Raw genomic sequence first — 18,286 nt, forward strand, 5'->3', positions numbered from 1 at the left:
GCCTTATTAATCTCAGCTCGTCATCTTTGATTTTTAATTGCAAAGTATAATGACGTGTTCTATACACGTGTCCATAACAAATTTTTAGTTGCAACCGATGGTTCGAATGAATCAATACAACGAATGAATCAATACAACGTAGATCACATTTATTTTGAAGCAAATGTACTATGCACACTAAATGGGACCTATTTTTTGCATAATAAATATGTTTCGATTAGTCATTGACCGGTATCAACAAAACTTGAACTTTGTTTTATTTGAAGTACTTAATGAGCTCCCCAAATGAACTATTATGATCATTGTTGTAAGTCCGGAAACGCACTGCAATCAAATTGGACCGGACTGGATGGGACTTATCAGGAGGACAGACCCGAGTTCCCTTTTAAACGCATCAATTGCCAAAATCCTTGCCATTTTTGCTCTGCATAGTGCATAAAATCAATGGCCACGAAATCTGAACCATCTTCTTCTTACAAGAAATTCGAGATCAGAACGCGAAACCCAAATCCCAAAACCTCGATTCTGTTAGTCATCGATGCCCAGAACTACTTCTCTTCGATGGTGAACCCCATCATCCCATCCATCAACACCACCATCGACCTCTGCCGACGGGCCTCCATCCCCATAATCTTCACGCGCCACCGCCACAAGTTTCCCGCCGACCACGGCATGCTGGGCGAGTGGTGGAACGGCGACCTCGTCATCGACGGCACACCGGAGGCGGAGCTGATGCCGGAACTTGATCGGAGACCCAACGACGCGGTGGTGGAGAAGAGCACGTACGGCGCGTTCACGGGCACGCGCCTGGAGGAGCGGCTGAGGGAGTTAGGTGTGGAGGAGGTGATCGTGACGGGGGTGATGACTAATCTGTGTTGCGAGACGACGGCGCGTGAGGCTTTCGTGAGGGGGTTTCGGGTGTTCTTCTCGACGGATGCAACGGCGACGTCGGAGGTGGAGTTGCATGAGGCTAGCTTGAAGAATTTGGCTTATGGGTTTGCTTACTTGGTTGATTGTCAAAGGATTGGAGATGCTTTTTCTTTGTAATCTGGGTTTGATTTGGAAGCTTGTAAAATCTATCGTGTGCAAGGCTTGGAGAAATGAAAGGATTTAGATTCTCTCATAAAAGCAATCCCACTTTGATTGTCCATCTCGATAATTAATTGATCATGTTCAATTGTTTATGAAAAATTCTTATCAATCCGGTAAGAATATATCAATTAATCTGCGCTCTCAGATACATAAGATTAAGATTACACGAATTGAGCAGTCTAAAACACGGTATTGAAGCCCATTTCTTGAAGAAAATGATGGAAGGTTGTGGCAGTAAAGGTATCTTTGTTAATCTAATGCTCTTTAACTTTTAGTAATTGGAATTATGATCAGCCTGATTTATGCATATGTCGTTTCATGAAATACAATCCGAAAAGATTGACTTGATATAATCAAGGCTTAAGAGTAAAGGTTTTTCTTTTCCTAAGATCTTTAAAGAGTGGGTTTGCTTTTTCCAAGATTTTTATAACTTTTTAAATGTTAAGAACTCTTTTAGGGTAAGATATTATGAAATTTTGTTTCGAATTTAATTGGATTCCATCCAAGTGAAATTGTGCTGCTGATGCACACACCTGAGTTTTTAAAAGAAAGGTAGAAATTTCTACCCTTTGGAAATACAATTTTTTTTTCAAAAGGCTAGTATAGAACTTACGTGTATAAGTGACAATCTCAACTCACATTTTATAATCCGTCTGTATCTGTCTACTTTTAACCCAATCCAATTCTCCCATAATATATACTGTAACAGAAATGATATAAGTACTGTAGAAGCTGTACAAACAGCTTGCACAGATCCATTTTGGGCCTGATTCGGATCCCGCAAAGATGATCGAAGCCGCTCATTTTGTTCAAAATTTGTTTTTAAGAGTCTCTGTAAAAAATCATCTCAATCCGATATCGGTAAGGGCGTTTACGAATCATCCAACTTTGCTTCAGAATTTAGCCTAAATTCTAAATTCTGAAGCAAAGTTGGATGATTCGTAAACGCCCTTACCGATATCGGATTGAGATAATTTTTTACAGGGCGCTAAATTCTGAAACAAAGTTGGATGATTCGTAAATGCCCTTACCGATATCGAATTGAGATAATTTTTTACAGGGACCCTTAAAAATAAATTTTGAACAAAATGAGCGGCTTGGATCATCTTTGCGGAACCCGAATCGAACCCAAAATGGGTCTGTGCTAGCTGTTTGTACAGCTTCTGCTGTGCGTCTAGCACCACTTATACTGTAATGGGTTGATATCCATAACAATCTATATTTATATAGATTTATAGATTTAGATAAGTTAAAAATGGGCTCGGGCTGGAATGCAACACAACAACAAAAAAAATCGAACAACCGCTCGCCGACATCAGCAAAAAAGCATGTGGGGACCACCTACACGGAAATACGTGTACAGACGCCTTTTGGGCTTCGTCGGCATAGATGCTCAGAAAATCATCAAGCGGCGTGGCTAGTTTTTCACCGTAGGATTCAGTCCACTTTAGCCGTTGGATTGAACTCGAGTGTAAAGTGGGTCCCAGAAACTTGATTTTTTTTTTTTTTTTTTTACGACAGCTGAGGCTGCACGTCATACATACCAGGTTAGGCCCCCTCTCTCTAACCATTGGAACGAACTTGTTTCTAAATGCAACTTGAAAATATAAAGGGAGAAAAAAACAGGGGAAATTTTCATTTTGTAGAAAGACGCTGCAGTAGTAACCTTCTAAGAGCATCTCCAACACATAATTTCAAATTGGATATGTCCAAATTTTTTTGGAAGCTTTGTGGCATTTTGACATATTCAATTTAATATCAAGCTTTCCTTCTCCAATCTTATGTCAAAAACTCAAACGGACTCTCCCTTTTTGAACTTCAACAGAAAGTTTTAGAACTTCCAACAGTAAGTTTTTTAAAATCGGCAGGCAATTAGAGGTAACTGTCAAAGTCACGTCAACTTTGGCATGAGTGAAGACAGATGAATTGAATTGTGAGTTGATGACAAAAGTGTGTATTAACTTGTCCACCTCAACTTTGGTATCTCCGGTCAGGGCCGGCCTTGGCACAAGGCCCAAGAGGCCTGGCCTTGGGCATCCAAAAAATTTTAAATTTTAGGGACACTCCAATATTATTTGTAAATTTATATATATATATTATTTGTTCGCATTATAACACAAATGTCTTTTCTAACTCAGTAGTAAGTTGATTTTAGTCATCGTGGAGTGTTTGAGTTTGAATCTTCTGGGTAACTTTTTCTTTTAAAATGTTTTCCCCCAAAAGTAATGCTATTGTAACTGTCAGGTTTTAAAACCAATTCAAGTAAAATTCAAGCCAAAGCAGTTAACATGCATTATAAAATCTGAAGTAGTTATATAAAGAAACATTTCTAACATTGTTGTTTAATTCTAAAAATACATAGGGCACCATTCAACAATTTAGCATTGGGCATCCAAATTCCTTGGGCCGGCCCTTTCTCCGATTGGAGATGCTCTAATACTTTCTCAGGGACATACATTCTTTTCTAAAACTTTCTAAATCCAACAGTGAAATCTGTTTCAAGAAATACGGTGGGAATGTATTGAAGCTACTTGAAAGGATAAGGTTACATTGACCCATATTCAACAAGTAATGGGAAAAGGGGGGTCGGGTTTGAATCGATCCATATTCGATTCGATATGTTTCAACCCGTCTATTATTAATCCATATTCAACTTGTGACACATTTTCATCCGTCCATTTGCCACCTCTGTGTACATGAACCTTCACTGTTATTACCTGGTCATATTATCATCTTGATAGTAGTATTAATTGCTATAATGACGTGATCATGCACGGGCCGATTGTTAAGGAAGTATTGGTCAACTCCTTTTGTTCATTCTTATCAACCAATTGGAACTTGACAAAAATGCTACAATCACATTCATTTACAAAATCTATTACATACCAACACTCATAAGTGTGTGGGCCTTACACACATTACACACATTTAGTGTGGAGCTAACACACCTTGTGAGTCGTGGGTGTGGTTGTATAATAATTGCGAAACTTAGAATAAATACTATGTTGATTTAGCTGCTCCAAAAAAAAGTAAGTTGGATTGAACTAGCATCGCGACTCCCTGATCACTGGAAAATATAACCGACCTAGAATGTTCAGATTTCAGCCATAATTGACCCCGTCAAAATAAAATAGTGTTGCGTTACCACGTCGCGGGTTCCGTCATGCCCTCACTCCCATGCTCCTCCTGCAAGGAACTTGCAGTGATCTTTCCAAGTGGAGAGCTTCATATTTTTTCCCCCGAATGGAGTGGGAGCTCCATTGCACATTAATTTGCTTGTGAAAATGTCAAACTCACGCAATCTTTTTTCATATGTTAAAGATAAGTTAGAAATTAGTATAATAAAGTTTACCAAAAATCAAATTATCTTGTTTTTCAATTACCTTTATCTCATAACCCAAGAAGAGATACATATTAAAACAGATTAATTTTGAGATGCTAAAAGTCATAAGTTGACAGCATATCTCCACGAAATAAAAAATGACACCGACGAGAGATGGTCCTATAGTCGCGAGTGAAATCCGTTGCTCCCAGAAACAACAATTCACTTGATCGGCAGCTGCTACACAACACCGTGCTACGCAATTCGGATGTTGTTCGTTCAGCAATCTAATGGTTTAAATCTCATCTCCACCCATGTTGCATCTGAGTCATTCATTGCCGAGATGAGATTTGAACCGTTGGATTGCCGAACGGACGGCATCCGAATCATGCAGCATGATGTTGTGTAGATGCTGCACAACACCAACCCCGGATGCTGAAACTACACACGCAATCTTATTAATTTCGTTCGTAAAAGTGACAAATTACGATTATGAAAGAACCACCAAAGACGCCAAAAAATGTTTAGAACAATTATTATACTTTATGTTTTTGTGACAAATCAAATCTCGAAGAATACAAAACTTAATAGCTTTTCAACCGGGTTTTCCTATTGTTTAAATGGACGGATTTCAAACCAATTAATTAGCTTAGTTGACCAAGACTTTTGCACTTCACTAGAAGACTTCACTAGAAGGTCAGGAATTCGAGACTTCTCACATATGTGTGGGGTTTTTTTTTCCCTTAGAGGGTTTTTCCTTTCTTTATTTATTTTTACCATATAATTGGTTTATTTCCATTATCTCTTCTATCGATTGATTGACCAAAAAAAAAATTGGACGGATTTTGAGACAAATTATTCTCCTCACATGTATTAACTAAAAAATTAGTTAGGAAAAATAACTTGTCTAAAGTTCTTAAGCTATAAATAAACTTTTTAGGAAAAATCGAGTGAAACTAAGGTCCCAATTTGTAAAGAAAAATAAGTACTTTTTTAAAATTAAAAGTGATGTCATATGAGAGTATGATCTGTCTCATAAAACGAAAAATAAATACTTAAAAAACAATAACTTTAACAGAGCGGAGCGGGGCGGGGCGGGGCGGGCCTAACAAAGATTAGTTAAAGGATAATAGCAACTCCTAATTACTTACTATTTACAGTATTATTTTTGTTTTGTTTGGTGACAATTTCAGACAAAAGATAGCCAAACTCCTCACTTCGTGGCCCCATCCCCCACAAAAATCCAACATTTGAGTCACAGCACACGATACGAAAGGAACCAAAACATTTGTCGTGTCCAGATTTCAGTGAACGTCGGCCCAAAAAGCTCACTCGTCCTAGTACGCGTACATTTGAGGCAACTTAACACGGTCACCATTCCTCCAACTTTCTCGCACCTGTACAAACGAATTCCATCGTCGATTCGGTTTTTTCCCCCAAAATAAACAACGAAGGCGTGTAATCGGGATCAACAAGAAGCAACCCAGAAGCTGCTTTCCTTGTTCTCTCTTTGTCTTCTTCGCACAATCTGTTACAAAGAACCCTGGTTTTGTTGGTACGTCCCTGTTCATCTCCCGTCTCATTATCCCAATAGATTTGATTACGACCCTTTTTTGCTGGGATTTTTTGGTAAGTTAAGTGAGTACAATCATCTCAAGAAACTACCGTCTCATTATCCCAATAGATTTGTTTACGACCCTTTTTTGTTGGGTATTTTTTTGGTAAGTTAAGTGGGTACAATCATCTCAAGAAACAACCCAGTAGCTGCTTTTCTTGTTCTTTCTCTTGTTTCCCTCGTTACTTTCACCTAAAACTCTGCTAATTGTAATTGTCAATTGATTCTTCTCTCATCATCCCCCTAAATTTACCGCCATATGTGCTCATATCTTGATTTTCTAAACGGGGTAGGTTAGTTTTCATTGTGATCCCCAATTGTCAGTGTTTGAAGGCTTTTTGATTATTTTTCTGCCAAAAGGGAAAAAAAAGGTCAAGTTTTTGGGCTAAGGGTTGGTGAGTTCGGTTAGAAATGGAAAATTCGAAGGGCTTTTATCGTCGAAGGCACTTGCGTTTTCGAGGGGTTTTCAATGGAATTTGTGCGGTTGTACTGTTCCTCTTCATCTTCTTACAGGAGGAAAGTATTATGGAAAGCCCTTTTCTTGGGAGGTTCAAATGGGGTTCAAGAGGTGGTTTGCACAATGAACTTGATGGGGTTGAGGTTATCCATAGGCGAACTGCTGAAGTTAGTGTTAATTCATCGAATTTCGGTGATAAAAATGATGGGTCGATGCAGAACGATTTGAATAGTATGAGAAACCCAACGCTTTGCACGGAAATGTATAAACATAAAGGGTACAATAGCGAATGTGAGTACTTGATTGCCAATCCCCAATGTGCCTCGGAGGGTTTCTTCAATTACATTGGCTTCTTTTACTGTGACTGTGAGCATCACAGTGCTATTGCGTATATTGTGCTGGCCATTTGGTTGGCTGCTCTATTTTACCTACTGGGTAATACTGCAGCGGATTACTTCTGTTGCTCTCTTGAGAAGCTTTCGAATCTCCTGAAGTTACCCCCTACAGTGGCAGGAGTTACTTTGCTTCCACTTGGGAATGGAGCACCGGATGTGTTTGCTAGCATTGCAGCTTTCATGGGCACGGATGTGGGGGAAGTGGGTCTCAATTGTGTGTTGGGTGGAGCTTTGTTTGTTACTTGTATCGTTGTTGGCACGGTTTCCCTTTGTGTGGCAAAGCAGAGGGTTCAGATCAATAAGGGGTGCTTTATCAGAGATGTTTGTTTCCTAATCTTCACTCTAGTGTCCCTCGTCATCATTTTGGTCGTTGGCGAGGTGAGTGTTGGTGGTGCAATTGCATATGTTTCAATTTACCTGGTTTATGTCATTTCCATTGCTGCAAATGAGATGTTGCGAAAATATGTGAATAAGCTGGGAATCAATTCGGTTACACCTTTGCTTCCTGCTAAAAAAGCATGTAGACTTTCTGATGGAAATGAAGAGGATGGGTTTATGTCCGTCTCCCTACTCGAGTTTGGTGCCGAGAATGATGTGCCCTCATTACATACTAGGCTGCCTCATTGGATGTGGGCTGCAAATGTGGCAATCTATTCAAATGAGACTGTGAAGGCTGCTCATGTTGAAGATAGCCCAAACCCTCTTTGGGGTTGGAACGAAGAGGAGCCGGGGAATGACCAATCATCCTTTTCTTGTTCCACGTTATGTGCAATGCTTGAAATCCCCTTGACACTTCCAAGACGGTTGACAATACCTGTAATTGAGGAGGAACGGTGGTCAAAAGGGTATGCTGTGGCCAGTGTCTCTTTTGCACCCATGCTTTTGGCATTCCTCTGGAACACAAAGGATGATGTGGAAAGTGGGTGGATTGCTTATCTTATTGGCGCTTTAATTGGTGGTATACTAGGTGTTATTGCAACTATATACACTAGATTCGATCAGCCACCTCAGAAGTTCTTATTCCCATGGGTTTGCGGCGGTTTTTTCATGAGTATCATTTGGTTCTACATGGTGGCAAATGAGCTTGTTGCTCTACTCGTCACATTTGGTGTGATATTTAAAATCAACCCGTCAATCCTTGGTTTAACAGTGTTGGCATGGGGAAACTCCATGGGTGATTTGGTGTCGAATCTTGCTTTGGCGATGAATGGTGGAGACGGTGTGCAGATTGCCATGTCTGGATGCTATGCAGGGCCTATGTTCAACACACTAGTTGGTCTGGGAATCTCGGTGCTGATTGGGGCCTGGTCAAAGAAACCAGCACCTTACATAGTTCCGCAGGATAAGAGCTTGTACTTCACAATAGGGTTTCTCATGTTAGGGCTTGTTTGGTCACTGTTCGTGTTACCACTGAAGGACATGCGCCCTACCAAGTTGCTGGGAGTTGGGCTTACAGCCATCTATTTGGTGTTTCTTGCTTTCAGGTTGAGCACCTCTATGGGGGGTTTGCCATTGGATGGTTTTAGATGATATTCGAATTGATGCCATTGTGAAGGAAAAAGGCAATCCTAGATGAGTTTTTGAACCTCAGAAGTAGTGTTTTCTTAGCACGGGTTCGTTTTTTCCATTTTCTTTAGTTTAACATTCTTAGAAATCCGTGTACAGCTTTTATATGAAGTTTGAGCTGTCTATGTGTAATGCTTCACAAAATATTTGTACTCGGTAGAAAAAGCGGATGTCTTCTTGCTAATATATTACTCCGTACTAGTATCCGGAGTTGGAGGATATCCATCGTCATCATTCATAGACTACCCTGCAAGCATTCTTGAGATTTCGGAGAATCAATGGGCCATAAACTATTTGTGTTGCTTGAAATAAAGAAATCAAGCATACCACCCCGCTTGGCAGCAGTGCCAAGCGGCCCATCTAGCCATTCACTATTCTACAGATCTTTTCATCAAAGCAACCAATACAACAAAACCTATGTTTGTTTCAAGCTTGTTTCTAGTTTTTCAACAAACCCACAAAAGAGATTTGGTACCCTTACTACCATTTTTCATATTGCAGGTCCAACTTTTTCATTTGTTGCTCTAGCGAAATGAATTGACCAAGTTGCGAAAACTCAACAAAGAAAATTCTTGGTGGATTATGCTTTGCAACTGCTGCTTCCCTCAGCTAAACTGAGACGAAGTTTGAGCCAAAAAGAGTTTCAACTTGTCGATGGTTATAAATGCATGAGTATAAACTGTTAAATGTCAGCTTCTCAAGAAAAATTGCCACGTAACACTCCTAGCTCTTAGGAGTCGAATCTGATTGTTTTTTGGTCATTTGTTGGTCGTTATCTTTAATGGAATTGTCAACCATAATGGAAAGGAAATACCAAGTCATAAAACAGGCAAAAACACCTGAAAAGGCGCCACAGAATGGGCTCCTTACAACAGGTAGCCTTGAGAAGCAAGCATGCCATATTCAAACACTCTCACCGCTGGTAAGTGTGAAAACAAACGCCCGAGTTAGGAGTATGGTTTGGGCCAACATGACTTGAACTCTCTCGGTCTCATGTACTGCACTAGACACAGTAGCTTGGAATGTCTTGGCAGGTTGGTCTCCTTGCTTGGCCTCAAAGGTAATATATAGCAGCATACAACAAATCTCATATACACGCCGCCTTGACGACCCTGACAAACTTGAAGGCTTTCTCATTGTCCTTGTTGGAACAGTTTTTTCTTTTTTGGTCGGCGTTCTTTTTTTTTTTTTGGGTACACACGGCGTCCTTGTTGGAACGGTTACTTCCAAATATTGAAAAATATTTGAGAATCTCCCACTCACGAGTGCCCTCCTTTATATGCGACTCTGAGTACGGTTTGCTTACGCCATGCCCATATATCTTGGAAGGAATGTCGAACAGAGTTTTTCCAAATAGATATTACGTGTGTGATTAACCCAGAGGCACAACATTTCACACACTCTTCTTCGGTCATTTCGCCACAGCCGGTGAGCGCTATATATATACACACTCACAATCAGGATCAACTACAGACTTTGGTTGTAGTCTTTTGACTGGATTCATGAGTCAAAGCCATATCTATCTCCTTGCATCCTGGTTTCCTGGGAGTGGCATTGGGCCGAAATATGGCTGTTAGTAAGCCTGACATGAGGAGTTTGATGATCGAACGAGTCAGGCCCAATTGTATTATTTTTCTACAACTGAATGCCTTTAGCAAACTTATCTCTACTATAAACTTTTAAACCCAAATTTTTTTGGTCCTCTACTTTTTCTCTGACTTGGCCCCTTTTAGTTCAAAGAATACCATTGGGTCCATTTAATTTTAGTAGAGACAACTTTGTCTATCTATATGTTGGTGGCTAACTGTCTTATAACTTGTCTACCGCTTCTAGTTAAGCGGAAACATCATATGCAAGAAATATAAAATAATGACATTTTTTTGGTGTTTGATTAGCATGAAAATACAAAAAAAGTGTAAGAAAGTAGATTTTTTTATACAACTCATTAAAGTATGAGTATATTGCTTCCACTTTTTTGCCAAAAATACAAGATTTTCTTGATAAAGTTGCCACATTCTTTGACATTTTTCATTATGCTAATAACTTTTCCTTTTCTTTTCTTTTACTTTACTTTCTTGAACCTCGTAACAATGTGTGGTGATGGAGAGATTTGGGGCACCACGTGACAGCGCCTCAAGAACAATAACAATGAATAATTTGGGTCCCACCCTTAAGTCGGACTGGATTGAGTTCCAATTCAGTGTCCTTAGGGTCCGGTACCCTTCTGTTTTATGCTTGATCGTACTTCATTTCGTTTATGGAGGAATTACCTTTGCAAAAATTAAAATTCACTAAAAAAGAAAAATATTTTTTTTTATGTCTTAATGTCGTTTTATGTAAAAAAAAAAAAAATTGCAACTTTTTTTTATAACTTTTATATTTTTCTGATTCTTCCACTCATTGATATGAACAATGTGATAGAAGATTAAAACAATGTGATGAAAATTTTTACGGAGCGCAATCTCGATTGTCCGTTTCAGCTTTGGACGGTCCAGATGTTAATAAAACTTTTCTAGAGAAGAGTCAAACTCTTTTTCCGAAAAAATGTCATTAAAATCTGAACTGTTCAAAGCCGAAACGGATGCCCAGAGGCTCCGTGAAATTTTTCTCTCAACTGAAAACAAAAAGTACCTGCTACTTTTAAAAATGAATTTAGCTTAGAGCTATGCTACGTGCACAGCAGCTGTGCACAAAGCCCTCTTTCTCCCACCTCGGATCGCACAAAGATGATCGGAACCACTCATTTTGTTCAAAATATGTCGTTTAAGGTCTATGTAAATTCTGAAGTGATTTTGGGTGTTTTGTTAACGCCTCTAACGATATCGAACGAAGCAAATTTTTTACAGAGACCTTAAACGATATATTTTGAATAAAATGAACGGTTTCGATCATCTTTGTACGATCCGAGGCGAGAGAAAGAAGGCTCTGTGCACAGCATGCTGTGCACGTAGCTTTTCTGTTTAGGTTAAACGCAACTAATGGTCCAACCCTCCAGTCGTTGGTCTCTGAACAGACACCAGTGACTCTTCGCTCGCTTCCATCTTCCCTTCCCACATACCTCAGGATCCTCTCTCTCTCTCTCTCTCTCTCTCTCTCTCTCTTCGTGTATTTTTCAGAGAAGAAGAAGATGATGCACATGACCATGTACTGGGGCACAGACCTCACCCTGCTATTCGACTGGTGGACCACCGACTCCTGGCTCGCCTACTCCCTCTCCCTCCTCGCCTGCTTCCTCTTCTCCCTCATCTACCAATTCCTCGAATCCCTCCGCCTCCTCCGTTTCAAACCCACCTCCGCCGCCGCTGCCGCCGCCTATCTCCCGTCCCAGCAGCCCCCGAGCGAGGCTCCCCTCCTCTCGAAAAGCGGAGGAGGCGGCCGCAAGCACAGCCTACGGAGGCTGGCCCACGCCGCGCTCTTCGGAGTCAACGCGGCGATCGGGTACGCCCTCATGCTGGCCGTCATGTCCTTCAACGGAGGTGTGTTTCTGTCTGTGGTTCTGGGGATCTCCGCTGGGTATTACTTTTTTAGGTGTGGAGATTTGGTAAGTGAATCAAATGATGCTGTTGTTGAAAACTCCTGTGCTTGTTCATGACTTTTTTCCCTTTCTCTCTCTCTCTCTGTGTATCGGGTGTAATTTTGCTCATGAAGATACTATTTTTCTTTCGATAATCCAAATACAATGGATAATGTGTGATAATGTATAAAGAATGCACCGATGTCCACAAAAATATTTTGATATCCGTGAACGTGTAATAACTCGTGCGTGGTGTTAATGTGGGTATTACGTTATCTAGTGGGCGGCCGTTGGCAAGAGGCTTCTCTCTTCCGTTAGCATGACCCTTCTTTCTTTTAGTTTTGACTTTTTGCTTATGCCATGAAATTCCCACTCAAAGAAGTTAAATGCAATGAGGGTGGTTGCATTGGTTGTATAACATCCTATTCTTGACTTGTGCTATTGGAAACCCAGATTCAAAGTGATCAAATACTCCAAACTTGAAAAGAGAACACATGCTTGTTCTTGAGTTCTCTCTTTTTCCTTTCTGTATTGGGTGTAACTATGGAACATGATGATTTTCTTATCAACGGTAATGATTCTCATTCAAGAAGTCCAATGGACATAGACATACAAGGGAATTCCATCCGAAATACGATGAAAAAAAAAACTAATGCACACCCGGTAGACCAAAGATAGACAGATTACATCGAAATAGGAAACCTAAGTCTTTCATCCAAACACGAGCCTTAAGTTGTCTAGCAAATACCGCAAAAGCAGACCAAAAACGAGTTCGGCAATTGAGTTTCTTTCACATATACCATTTTTTACTACGTTCCGTAGGACTTTCATTCACTCAAGTTTATTTCTATAGGAATTTCATTCAGTCAAGTTAAATTCAATGCTTGCTTGCCGTAGGAATTAGAACATCTTGATAATTGGTCAACCAGAAAAAACCAAACCAGGAAAAGTCAAAAATGGTAAAGAAATTGAAACACGTGATATGCACCCAAATTTGATATGCCGTGCACACAACAGAATGCATTTCGCAAAAAAAAAAAAAAACATTTTCTTGCTACTACTTCTGGGTTAATAGTATCATTGATATTGACAAATACTATGTCTATAGCACAGATTATTGATTAATTGCTTATACATGAAGAAAAGAATTCATGAATAGAGCATCATCTCCTTCAGATTCGATGATCAGCATCTGGTAGATCCGTCGTAGATGTAGTCAAGAACAGCGATAACTCCAAAAACAAAGGCCTGATCAGTCCCAGGTTTCACGATTACGTGGTAAAGATCCCTGCTTCCCATCATCATCTCCTCCACGTCTTTCCTGATTCCAATCTGCTTGTGTGTGCATTCAAAAAGTTATCAACAAGAAGTCCGCACGTTAATTTGTTACAACAATTCAGAAGCTCTTGTTAATGGCATCATGGATTTCTTCTCCCGCGCACTAGAGACTGTTGGGAAAACAGACATTCGAAAAGTTTTTTGTCCAATGGGGAGGTTCTTGCTATATATGTTTTGAAAATGAAGGGGTATGATATATTTACCTCTGCTATGATGTTGCCGGTGGATTCGACAATGCTGCAAGTTCGATCGTGGAAAGAACCCTTGGTCTGAAAATCCCACTGTGTGCCACAACCCCTGGGTTGAGTGGAGATTTTGATTGGATTGTTCTTCATGAGATACGAGTTAGGCTCTTTTAAGGTGAAAACCTTCTTCTGTGAACCTTCATAGTTGAATGCATACCCTTTCCAGTGTTTGTTGATGTTTAGCGCTTCGACGATTCCTTCCTAGAGAAACAAACAAGAACGGCTCAGTTTTTTAACAATCGAAGAACGTTCAAGAATGATTGCAATGGGAGAAGGTAAAACCACAGGAAAAGAAATGAGCAATTGTATGTCTCTGTGCATGAATCTTTCTCGGGTGATCCTTCATGTGACCTAGCTAGAATGGTTACAGTCTTATTTCACGATCCTATTTAGTATATAATGGGGATTAGGGGATGTCTCTGTGCCATTTGTTCGATTGTGCCATTTGTTCAATTGAACTATGCTACGCACTCACACAAAACACAAGATATGGGTTGTTTGGTAGTCCTCTAGACGCAACTAGAATTACGATAAATCTCTTAACACAGCCACCTCTATTCAACTGCTCTCGACGTTACAAAATACATGCCTCCAAAACTCCGAGTTGAGGGGGTTTTGTTCAGGACGTAATATGGGCCGAGGACTAGCTGCTAGAATCATTGGCCATTTTTTATCTGCCTCCCTAAAACACCAAATGCGTAACTCTGAAAGTATTGTAACGTGGTTCTCTTATGTGTCTAACCATGCCTGGTCCTCAATATGAGTTGGTGAGCCTCTAAAAACGTTGTGACAGCCGAGAAAAAGATGTACCTTTCGACGAATGAGAAGGAGAGAATCGCCCTCCGCATCCCTTAGAACGACTTCCCCGTCTTTACCGAGTATTCCACAGCCATCTACTCTGAAAACCACCTTCTGGGTACAATCTGTCACTACAAAACCTCCTCCGTTCACAACATGAGGCCTCCTCCTTACTACAAGAATCACCTGAGATGGTGAGCAATACATTTTGCTCACAATGGGCATAATAACACTACTTGCCTTTGCTGCCATTTCCCACCCACAAATGTCTTAAGTTTCATGGAGCAAATTGGAGGCATTGCATAATATATATATATGGACGAAGGGAAAGTTAAGAAATGTTCGGTGTTCCTTGGTATTCAAATGTTTGGCGATTCTTTTGACAATAAATATTTGAAGAGTCATATTGAGTGATCCATTGGTCTACCTTGTTAGGAGTAATTCTCCAGCGTTTCTGGAGTATCACGTGGCGTTATCTATGTGATACTTGGCTACTCTCAACCACTTACGTAGCGAAAAATTATGCGGTAGGAAAATTATCATTCATTTTTTGTGAGTGATTCAGAGATAGCTAGAGAGTGACTTACAATATGTGGTGACGATATTTTATTTACTGGAGTACTTTTTGACATACGACTGCCCAATAATTGGCCCCTTATTACACATTAGAAAAGCATTTTAATTTGTAAAAAAGTAACAAAAAGTGCACATGAGCTTTTTGAAATTCGGCTGCCTAATTGACTCAAAACATGGAAAAGCGAATATATCTTTGGCAAATTTCAGTTACACCCTCTGTTGTTTGGCCCATGTGGAGATACCCTCCCTATGAACTTCATTTTGTAGCACATAAATCCCATGTGGTTTGTGAAAGATTGCATCATCACGACATCACCCAACTCCGTCTAATTTGATAGATTTAAGAGATTTGTCATAAATTTCTTCATCTGCTTTCTTGAATCTAACCAATACACTAAAAATTTAGTCCAAGTCATTCATAATGAATTAATCAAAGAGTAAAGCATCTGTGAAAAAAAATTATGTCGATCGGACTTCGATAACTCAAGTATCGAAAAACATTATTCTTATAAAATGAAAGGCAAATTGGAATTTGAAATTTTGCTTTCATAATAGTTTATATTCAACATGAGGTTCCAATTGTTCGATGGACTTGAATTTTGGTAAGAATGTAATACTCGTCAAGCTCTATAATATGAACTATTTGGATCCAATATGAATGCTTCGGGTCCTATTTTTTGTTAACTTTAACGGAAAAGTTAACCGTTCACATAATACAAAAAACCAAACAACAGGGGAGTTATATGTTACAAGATGAAGTTCAGGTTGTCCATTTTGCAGATTGATCAAACCACAAGAGTGTAAGCGAAGTTTATCCTACGTCTTTGAACCATAGAAATTATTGACAAAGTAAACAAATGTGTAGGATTTGAAAAAACATGTGGCTTAGGCCCTAGGGGTATCTTGTTGAAATTGTTGTTGGAATAACGTTGGGGTCACTCTCTAAAATACTAGTACTATTATTGAATGTGGTTTTGCAGTGTACAAAATCAAAAGCAGGAAAAAGGAAGGTTCTCGCACCAAATACAAGATGAATTTAATTAGGGCCCCACTAGTTGGAAAAATATAGCGCTTTTTTACGTTATTTCCTTCCTTAAAGAGATTGTACAAATATATATATATATATATATATATATATATTGGATTGGCTACTTCTTGATATCCACAAGATTTTTAGTTGTTATCAAATGTCTTTTTTCTGATGTGTACAAGAATTTAGAGATATCCATTAGTTGAACTCGTAGGTTTGTGTGACATCCCTTTTGAACTTTTTTATGGCTCGTGATTTTCAGTCAGTTTATTCATACCATGAACTAATTTCACCTTCCACTAGCGCCTCGCAACACTTTTGGAATCATGACATTTAAATGCGATGGATTGTGAGTCTCTTTTGAATTCTCTTGATGGCTCGTGATCGATTTTCAAGTCAACTTACGCATGTCATGATTTAATTTCTCTATCTACCAACGGAGTCCTTTCCCGTATTGTTTTTCTCTGAAATTTTAATAACACATAAAAGCTTTCGAACCAAGACATAAAAGATGAATAAAAAATGATAAAACTCCATGCCAATATCCTTTTGATTGCCAGTTTCAGGTTTCGAAAATAGGAAACAACAGAACTACTTCAATGATGTCCCTAGTGATGATTATCAAATCTGACTCGCAAAAGTCTGTACAAACGAGGAAATTAAAACGAAAGCTGGACCAACGAAGAAAAAACGAAAAGAAAAGCTGCAAAACTTCTTAAATGCAAATCGAGTACAGAAAGTCTACACACACATACACTTTGTGCACAGATTTTATTGTGGGGCCCACCACGGGTCCCACACGAATCATCCAAGCCGTTCATTAAATGTAAAACACTTTTTCAAGGGACTCCATAAAAAATAAGCTCAATCCAATACCTATATGTGCTCGATCCAACCACATAACTTTTCATTAACCGAAAATCTGAATGAAAAGTTAGATGGTTGGATGAAGCACCTATAGATATTGGATTGAGCCTATTTTTTACGGGAACCTTTGAAAAACTGTTTTACATTTAATGAACGGCTCGGATGATTTGTGTGGGACCTGTGGTGGGCCCCACAAAAAAATCTGTGCACAATTTGTGCACAGACTGCTGTGTGTGTAGCAGCTCTCAATGGAGTACTTCAATAATTCAAGGTTCCTTATTGCACACCTGTATGCCCTGTTCGTTTTTCTTTTTGAAAAAAAATATATTCAACTCAAAAAATATTTATTATTTTTATTTTTAATCATTATTTTATATTAATTATTCTTATATTCAATTATTATTCTCATTTCTCTCTCTATCCTTCTCCACTCATTATCTCTACTTTCAATCATTACTCTCGTAAAAAATTTCTCAAAAATCCATCCAAACACAACATTAGTGATTTGTAGAACCTATAATCGGGTTAAAATATTGAAAGAACACACTGGAGGAACAAACTTTTCAAAAATAAAATAAAATGGAGGAACATCAATACCCAAACCCTACACCTTTCCCCTTTGATTGGATTGGAACAGGATCCTCTCCAGTTTATTAAATGGACTAGCAATTCAGTTTTGATTGTTTCTGGTTTCTTTGCTGGACTATTTTTGTTGAAAAATGTATGCATTATAATTTGTGAAAATTTATATGCATCTCTATTAATTATTTTGATGATTAATTCAATGATATTTTTATTCGGCAAATACAAAATTATCGAAAAGTCGATTCCCGAATTAAATATTTTCGTGACCTTGAAATATAGCATAAAGTCTCTTGGATTCATGATTTATATTTACAAAGACTTTATTGAGCTCAATACATGCTTTAACGGTTTATTTAGATGAAATTGTGAGCCACAGGTTGACGAACCGGCTGACAAGCCGGCTGTCTGAACAGAAAGCTGTGACAACCGGACGACCACCCGGATGACCATTCTATCAAACGGCTAGTTTCCAACGGCTAGTTTCAAACGGCTAGTTTCCAACGGCTAGTTTCAAACGGCTAGTTTCCAACGGCTAGTTTCCAACGGCTAGTTTCAAACGGCTAGTTTCCAACGGCTAGTTTCCAACGGCTAGTTCCAACGGCTAGTTTCCAACGGCTAGGAAGCATATGGATGGCTATATAAGGCATCAAGAACTCATTAATGAGTACACACACAAGCTACAACATTCCATATTATTGCAAGAGAAAATTCTCAAAAGATCAAAGCCAAAAATTCTCATTGTTCTTCCACTTTCATATTATTCTTGAGAGAAAATTTGTACAAGTCGTGAGCGATAATTTTCATACCTTCTTCACATACTTGTATTTCCTAAGTGAGTGTTTGAGTCAAACACTTGAAAGCTTAGAAGACCAAATTCGGGTTGGAA

General features: G+C 39.1%; 4 protein-coding genes across 4 annotated transcripts; 3 read left to right on the top strand and 1 right to left on the bottom strand.

Annotated features, from left to right (window-relative positions):
- The first annotated feature begins 303 nt into the window (after positions 1 to 303).
- LOC131325317 (nicotinamidase 2-like) lies at positions 304 to 1,128 on the top strand. The gene has a single exon (XM_058357507.1). The coding sequence runs from the start codon at positions 445 to 447 to the stop codon at positions 1,045 to 1,047; it is 603 nt and encodes a 200-aa protein (XP_058213490.1). The 5' UTR covers positions 304 to 444; the 3' UTR covers positions 1,048 to 1,128.
- A 4,554-nt stretch (positions 1,129 to 5,682) lies between these two features.
- LOC131325318 (cation/calcium exchanger 4-like) lies at positions 5,683 to 8,666 on the top strand. Its single transcript, XM_058357508.1, has one exon. It carries the CDS (start codon positions 6,441 to 6,443, stop codon positions 8,409 to 8,411), a length of 1,971 nt encoding a protein of 656 aa, XP_058213491.1. The 5' UTR covers positions 5,683 to 6,440; the 3' UTR covers positions 8,412 to 8,666.
- A 2,766-nt stretch (positions 8,667 to 11,432) lies between these two features.
- On the top strand, positions 11,433 to 12,258 carry LOC131325321 (copper transporter 5-like). Its single transcript, XM_058357511.1, has one exon. It carries the CDS (start codon positions 11,575 to 11,577, stop codon positions 12,037 to 12,039), a length of 465 nt encoding a protein of 154 aa, XP_058213494.1. The 5' UTR covers positions 11,433 to 11,574; the 3' UTR covers positions 12,040 to 12,258.
- Positions 12,259 to 12,944: 686 nt separating this feature from the next.
- On the bottom strand, positions 12,945 to 14,711 carry LOC131325320 (protein LURP-one-related 6-like). The gene is made up of 3 exons (XM_058357510.1): positions 14,355 to 14,711; positions 13,503 to 13,745; positions 12,945 to 13,293 (listed from the first exon to the last, which is right to left on the bottom strand). The coding sequence occupies exons 1-3, from the start codon at positions 14,592 to 14,594 to the stop codon at positions 13,147 to 13,149; spliced, it is 630 nt and encodes a 209-aa protein (XP_058213493.1). The 5' UTR covers positions 14,595 to 14,711; the 3' UTR covers positions 12,945 to 13,146.
- Positions 14,712 to 18,286: the final 3,575 nt, after the last annotated feature.

Source organism: Rhododendron vialii, chromosome 5a, assembly GCF_030253575.1.
Source record: "Rhododendron vialii isolate Sample 1 chromosome 5a, ASM3025357v1".
In the NCBI taxonomy this organism is placed as follows: Eukaryota; Viridiplantae; Streptophyta; class Magnoliopsida; order Ericales; family Ericaceae; genus Rhododendron; species Rhododendron vialii.